At 40.8% G+C, this 8,054-nt stretch overlaps 1 protein-coding gene and 1 long non-coding RNA gene across 4 annotated transcripts in view; one reads left to right on the plus strand and one right to left on the minus strand.

Annotated features, from left to right (window-relative positions):
• LOC111861636 (zinc finger protein 271) overlaps positions 1 to 6,653 on the plus strand; it is a 17,310-nt gene extending 10,657 nt beyond the window's left edge. For all 3 annotated transcript variants that reach the window (XM_033750229.1, XM_023846406.2, XM_023846485.2), the window contains exon 4: positions 4,558 to 6,653. In XM_033750229.1, the coding sequence (XP_033606120.1) occupies positions 4,558 to 6,375 (1,818 nt within the window). In that variant the 3' untranslated portion in view covers positions 6,376 to 6,653. The remainder of the gene's footprint in view (positions 1 to 4,557) is intronic.
• LOC117282062 overlaps positions 1 to 8,054 on the minus strand; it is a 19,222-nt gene that overhangs the window by 3,709 nt on the left and 7,459 nt on the right. Inside the window, exon 2 of the long non-coding RNA XR_004512662.1 lies at positions 2,650 to 2,653. This is a non-coding gene — a long non-coding RNA (uncharacterized LOC117282062). The remainder of the gene's footprint in view (positions 1 to 2,649; positions 2,654 to 8,054) is intronic.

Consider the following 8,054-nt stretch of genomic DNA (forward strand, 5'->3'; position numbering starts at 1 on the left):
TAGGACTCGGCTAACCTCGGCTCACTTCGGCTTCGCTCGGCGCATCACGGCTGGCCGGGGGGGGGCAAGGGGCGTCATCCATAGCTCAACATGTCACAATATTAACTCCAATCTGTCTCGTGTTATAATGTCTCTAAATCTCAGTGTGGAAATTACTCTTTTCATTGTAAAATATGACCAAAGAGTAGGTTTCTGTATAATACCCATGAGCAGGAACAAACCCAACACAACATAAATTTCGTCCTCTGTCACAGGTTTCCATGCCCTAGCATGCGACCTGACTGATAGTTCACGCCCACATAGGAACTGCTCCGTGTACCTGTTTGTTTCTGTGCCTATAGTGTCAATAAGTTCTTTGTTGAAAAAACTCAAAAACATCCACAATTTCCGTGAACGTTTCATAGGACCTCGAGCTCTGACACTACCCTTGAAATTTTCCCACTGTCCCCTGTAGTTCTCCATATTTTCCCAAATAAAGTCTTGAGTAGCGCTGTCATCATCTTCATCACTGTCCTCATTTCGCACAGCAACAAGCAAGGCACGATCATCTAACTCAGTGGTTCTCAAACTGTGGGGCGCAACCCCAATGGGGGAGGGCGTGAAGGGCTTGAAGGGGGGCGCAGCATACTTTCTTACAGATAAAAATTAAAACTGCCCTAAATCAATTAAAATAGTAACAAAAAATAAAAATACATATAGAAAAACTTTTGATGAGTACAGGCTTTAATTATCATGAATTTCAAAGTAACTAATAATTATTCTCTTTACCGGCAATTATAAAACACATATGCCAGAGACAGCGTTGATAGTTCGGCAGCAGCCGCATCCTCTGAAATCTAGAATTTTTAAAATGCTGTGTGTGGAAATGAGTGCCAAACACACTGCTCTGTCATTTTTTAGTGATGCTCATTGGCTTTCAAGAGGCAAGATATTAAAGAGAATGTTTAAGCTGAGGCATGAGATGTTCTGTTTTTTAAATGGGGAAAACCCCTCACTGGCAGACAGTTTCTGCAACAAGGATTTTTTATTGAAAATGGCTTACCTCACAGATATATTTGAGAAACTAAATATCCTCAGCACTTCACTTCAAGGGAATGAGGCAACTGTACTTTCTTGGAATGACAAAGTGAAGGCATTCATGAGAAAATTAGAGCTCTGGAGAAACAGTATGGAAAGTGACATGCTAGACATGTTCCCTACTCTGGTGTCAATGGTACAAGACACTGATAATCCAATGCTTCCAATGGACATAAAAAGCTGCCTACTTGATCATCTCGTAATGTTGAAAGTTCATTTTGAAAAATACTTTTGCAATGATTTTCATAAATTTAATTGGATTAAAAATCCATTCAAAAATGCTCCTGGGCCATCATCTCTGAATGTAAATGAGCAAGAACAACTCATCCATCTCACTAGTGATACTTCATTAAAAAGTAAATTTAAGGAATTGTCTTTGCTGGAGTTCTGGATACATATTGGCACGGAATTCCAAACTTTGAGCCAAAAAAGCATTGAAAATCCTGATTCCTTTCGCAACAACTTACTTATGCGAGACAGGGTTTTCTGCTTTGGCAGCTATAAAGTCAAAGAATCATTCAAGGCTAAATATTGCTAAAGAAGTTGGAGTGGCCATATCTGATATTACTCCACGTTTTGATAAACTTTGTTCTCTAAAGCAAGCCCATCCATCACACTGAACTTTGACATTTAAATGTTTGATGTTCTTTGCAAAAAAAAAATTAAATACTTGTTAGTTAAATATCGTTTCATTTCAGTGCACATTTTGGTTAATTGCAAGTGTTAAAACTAATTTTTATTGTAGGCCTAGTATTGTGATACTTTAAGTTTGAGTAAGAAAACTGCTAAGTAGTATGTAGAAAAACACAAAATAAAGTGAATGAAACGTCAAACATACATACCATGACTTATATTTTGATAAAAAAAACAGGCTGGGGGCCTGAGAGTATTTTCTCTTCACAGGGGGGGCTCAGAGGTAAAACATTTGAGAACCACTGATCCAACTCATTCTCAGTGTCAAAATCCGAACCTGACAGACTTTGCTCAGAATTGCTTTGAAGCAAATTTTCCAACTCTTCCTCAATCAGCACAGCTAAAGGTTTCTTGCTTGCGCTAGCCATAGGTGTTACATGCTAACTGCATGATGCTATTTATGGAACAAAGGGGAATGTACAAAGAGGCATTCATATAGGAAGCTGTTTAATGTATCCAACATAGCAGTAGTAACAAACTTCTTTTAAAGTCAACATCACGTATCCTACATGTCGTAAGTTCTACACGTGGTTTCTCAGTTTCTTGCAGTTACAAATTCCAATCTAGAAGCAGCACTTGTCAAATTCTGCCTGAAGAGAATCAAATTTCAGTTCTATCAACATGCACAAGGAGCACACACTATCGAACTAGCATGTTTAGTTCAGTACTATTCTACAAGGTGGATATAGGTTTGTATAGTAATAGAGCACGCTACGTGGCAAAGTACAAAACTTCTTCAAAGAAATCAAATGAAATACAAATAACGTGGGAAGTTCAAAGTGGGACAATGAATATACGAAATGATAGCCAGAAACTTTCTCTTTAATTTCATATCAAAAGAATTACTTTGCATGAAACACAAGAGCTGAAACATAGCACTACACTAAGTGTACAGTGCAGAGGCCTCCGTAGTCTAGGGGTAACGTTCCCACCTCATGACTCAAGGTACGAGGGTTCAAACCCGGCGGACGTCATGACTCATTCTGCTATCGGGAGTTACAGCAGCGGTCTGTAAGGAATTTTGGGTGCAGTAAGGGACATAGCAAAGTTTCCTTTGCGACAAGGAGTGTGAGAAGTATGTATAGGGCAGTGGCAGAAAAAATATCAAAATATAAGTTGCAGTTAGTGTGAGTCCAGGAGCTCAGATGGGACGGAAGTGGCACTGAACCAGCAGGCAAATATACATTTTGCTATGGAAAGGGGAATGAGAATCATGAATTAAGTACAGATTTTTCATACATAAGAGAATCATATCGGTAGTTAAGAGGATAGAGTTTGTTAGTTGTACATGATTCTAAGAGGTCACTGATGTGATATTGTTCTGAACGTTCATGAACCAACAGAGTATAAAATCGATGATATAAAGGACAGGTTCTCGGCCACGACATAGCTGAAGCGGTTAGCCACTGGCTTTCCACCGCGGCGGTCCGGGTTCGATCCCGGGTCTGGTCAAGTGGGATTTGTGGTGGACAAAGTGGTGCTGGGGCAGGTTTTCTCCGAGTACTTCGGTTTCCCCTGCTGATCTTCATTCCACCAATTGCTCCACAATCACCCTCAACTATCATCTGGGGCTGGTACAATAGGCCAGAAGTGGCCGCAGTACAAGGGACCTACTGCCAACCTACTAGCAATAAAAGAAAGGACAGGTTGTACGAGGAACTAGAACATGTATTTAATAGATTCTCGAAGTATCATATGAAAATCTTGTTAGGACATTTCAATGCCATAGTAGGTAGCAAAGAAATATTCAAACCAACAATTGGGAATGGGAGTTTTGCACGAAAGTAATAATGATACTGGCATTGCAGTAGTAAATCCTGCCACATCCCAAAAAAAATTGTCAAAAGTACAATGTTCCTACATCATCACACTCATAGATCTACTTGGATATCTCCTGATGGAAAGACACACAACGAAATTGACCATATTTTGGTAGATTGGAGGTGGCATTGAAGTATACTTGAAGTCTGATCATTCAGAGCAGCAGATTGTGATACTGACCACTACCTGGTGGTGGCAAATTTAGGGAAAAATGACTTCTTCCCCCTTCTCTTGCTCCAACTTTGGAGCATAGGGCTGATTTCTCAGTTTCTTTATTGCTACTGCACCGCCATTGCATGCAGCTGCCAGCGAAGCTGTGTTCTTTGGGAGTTTGTCAGCAGAACAACCTCTGGGTGGTAATGTTTCTGGCTTTAGCCTTTCATCTCATCCTGGCAAAAATGTGGACCAACACAGCATAACGAATTGCAGTCAGTTCAGCCTTGGTATTCTGGTGTGGCAGTCATTTGGTTCTATCAGGAAGCAGAAAATTATGCTTACATGTTTTCAAATGAGGCGCAATTGCCAGACATATGCACTGTTGCTATGCAGTGTGGTGTGTGCATGATTGTTACACACATCTGGAAGTATTGGTCATTTTCTGACAAAACCCAAATGTTTTCATTGTCAGGGAATGTTGGATGGCATCCTAGGAGATGACTCACATTGATTTGTTCATGGTATCAGGATGGCCATGTCTGTTGAATTGACACTCTGTTATTCTTTTGAGGCCTTTTGTCTATATTTTTCCATGGATTAAACTGGGTCATATGCAGCGTATCTTAATGTTATTTTTAATGCAGCCTTTATTGTTATGTCATTTTAGGAGACTTAGAAATGTGTGATTTTATTTACCTCCATCTTCTCTCCTCTCAGTCATCCCTCTCACACCTTTCGATTTTGTACTGGAGCTTCAAATTCATTCCTCCTCCTACTAGGATTTTTCATGCTATTTCCACTCTTTTTCAGAGCACTTCAAATGAACTACAACCTGTACATCGTGAGGACCGACGATATTCCTGTGTTGAGTGTGGTGATTCATTCAGTCAAGAGCGAATTCTGGAAGCACATCAACTCATACACAGTTGTGGGCACCCATTTTGTTGCAGTGTATGTACTAAGTCATTAAGTGATCAGAGTACACTGAAGACACATCAGCGTATACATACTGGGGAGCAGCCATTCAGGTGTAATTTATGTAATAAGTCATTCAGTGATCAGAGTACACTGAAGACACATCAGTGCATACATACTGGGCAGTGGCCATTGTTCTGTGATGTGTGTAATAAGTCATTCAGTAATCAGAGTACACTGAAGACACATCAGCGGATACATACTGGTGAGCAGCCATTCAGGTGTAATTTATGTAATAAGTCATTCAGTTTTCAGAGTCGTCTGAAGAGCCATCAGCGCAGACATACTGGGGAGCAGCCATTCTGCTGTGTTGTGTGTAATAAGTCATTCAGTGATCCGAGTACACTGAAGACACATCAGCGTTTACATACTGGGGAGCAGCCATTCAGGTGTAATTTATGTAATAAGTCATTCAGTTTTCAGAGTCATCTGAGGACACATCAGCGCAGACATACTGGCAAGCGGCCATTCTGCTGTGATATGTGTAATAAGTCATTCAGTGATCAGGGTACACTGAAGACACATCAGCGCATACATACTGGGGAGCGGCCATTTAGATGTGATGTGTGTAATAAGTCATTCAGTAATCAGAGTACACTGAAGACACATCAGCGTATACATACTGAGGAGCGGCCATTCGGGTGTAATTTATGTAGTAAGTCATTCAGGTGTCTCAGTAATCTGAAGACGCATCAGCGCATACATACTGGCAAGCGGCCATTCTGCTGTGATGTGTGTAATAAGTCATTCAGTGAACAGGGTACACTGAAGACACATCAGCGCATACATACTGGGGAGCGGCCATTTAGATGTGATGTATGTAGTAAGTCATTCCGTGTTCAGGGTCATCTGATGACACATAAGCGCATACATACTGGTGAGCGGCCATTCTGCTGTGATGTGTGTAATAAGTCATTCAGTCAACAGGGTACACTGAAGACACATCAGCGCATACATACTGGGGAGCGGCCATTTAGATGTGATGTGTGTAATAAGTCGTTCAATTGTCAGAGTCATCTGAAGACACATCAGCGCATACAGAGTGCGGAGCGGCCATTTAGATGTGATGTATGTAGTAAGTCATTCAGTGTTCAGAGTACACTGAAGAGACATCAGCACATACATACTGGGGAGCAGCCATTTAGATGTGATGTATGTAGTAAGTCATTCCGTGTTCAGAGTCATCTGATGACACATCAGCGCATACATACTGGGGACCGGCCATTCTGCTGTGATGTGTGTAATAAGTCATTCAATTGTCAGAGTTATCTGAAGATACATCAGCGCATACATAGTGGGGAGCGGCCATTTAGATGTGATGTATGTAGTAACTCATTCAGTGTTCTGAGTACACTGAAGAGACATCAGCGCATACATACTGGGGAGCGGCCGTTTAGATGTGATGTATGTAGTAACTCATTCAGTGTTCTGAGTACACTGAAGAGACATCAGCGCATACATACTGGGGAGCGGCCGTTTAGATGTGATGTATGTAGTAACTCATTCAGTGTTCTGAGTACACTGAAGAGACATCAGCGCATACATACTGGGGACCGGCCATTTAGATGTGATGTGTGTAATAAGTCATTCAGAGATCAGAGTACACTGAAGACACATCAGCATATACATACTGGGGAGCAGCCATTCAGGTGAAATTTATATAATAAGTCATTCAGTTGGCACAGTAATCTGAAGACTCATCAGCGCATACATACAGGGGACTCACAATTTTTCTGTGATGTGTGCAGTGTGTCATTCATTCATCTGAAGACACATCAGCATATACATATTGGGGAGCAGCCATTTATATGTGATGTTTCTAATAAGCCATTCAGCATGCAAAGGCATCTGACGGCACATCAACGCATACATTTCCGAATTCCATATTGAGGGGGTGGGTTTGCCCATGCACTTAGACCGGTTAGTGGTCCATTGTGCGTCCCCCTTTAATTTCTACTGTCTCCTTACCCTACCGATACTGGTGCTTACTAGCAGCCCCTTTCTGCCAGCAAGGTTCCAACCTCCTCTGGCAGTGGTATCTAATAGTTAGTCCCTTTCTGTCAGAGACGTCCCCTCTCCTCTGGCAGTGGAACCTAATACTTCCCCCATCTACCGGAGGAATTGGAAACTACTTGGGCGGGAAACGTTGCCTAATTTTGCTCAGAGGTCTCCTAGAGACATGAGGTTATATTACATGTCGTAAATCTACGACACGGTACCCACAGCTTAAAGTCCCTCCTGGAGGACTTGTTCCCTGAATTTTTCCGCCCTTAAAAATTCGACGACCTCCGCCGGGTTTTTGAACCCGCGTACTAAGAGTCATGAGGTGGGAACATTACCTCTAGACTACGGAGGCCGCTTCAGCGCATACATAGTGGGGAGCAGCCATTTTGCTGTAAAGTGTGTAATAAGTCATTCAGTTTTCACAATAATCTGAAGTTACATTAGCTCCTACATAGTAGGGAGCAACCGTTTAGATGTGATGTATCTAATAGGTCATTCAGTTGGAAAAGTAATCTGAAGACACATCAGCAAATACATGTTGATGTGTATAGCAAATCATAGAGCACCAGATATGGGTTTAGACTAAAGGAACAATTTGTTACTTGTAGCATGCTACAGTATTACATGTAAATAAGACTGTTTTAGTATGTGTTTCATGCCGCATGTTTGTAGAGTGCACCAAGATATTGGAGTTTCTTACTGTTGCTGACCTTGCCAACTAACAGGCAGTGAACTCAGTGCCATAAGTACAGAATGTCATTGCATATCAGTGTCTGTTTAATTCTGATTGCTGAATGTGCACGAGACCCTGTCTTGTTGAGTGGGAACAGACATGACATGATATTCTCCTACACTTAGTTGTTAATTCAGCAGTGGAAGCTAGTGATTGCTAGAGTGTAGTCACTGAACCTGATCAACAGCTTATAAACACAGTTATGCAGATTCCTTTGTTTTTCCTCTTTCTCTGTCTGCTGTGAGTAAATGCATTGATCAGTTAGTTACAGATCAACATTATTTGGATTGAATAATTTTATTTCATATATACAATAAACATATAATTTTTACCGTCACAGCAACAATACTTTATTATTTATTTATTTAGCACGGACTACATATTTCAAGTGGGTCACTTACGGGTGCAGCAAGTTTCTCACATACTCTTACCAAACTGAAACATTAACATTCTCATTTTTATAAATGGTCAGTACAAGTTAGTTCCTATTGAATTTACAAACTAGGCAAAACTGAGGCTAGACCTTGGTTAAAATTAACTATAACATACAATAAAATAAGAATAAATATCAGTATAAAAATCGTACTTGTGATAA

This window comes from Cryptotermes secundus, unplaced genomic scaffold, assembly GCF_002891405.2.
Source record: "Cryptotermes secundus unplaced genomic scaffold, Csec_1.0 scaffold1792, whole genome shotgun sequence".
NCBI classification, from domain to species: Eukaryota; Metazoa; Arthropoda; class Insecta; order Blattodea; family Kalotermitidae; genus Cryptotermes; species Cryptotermes secundus.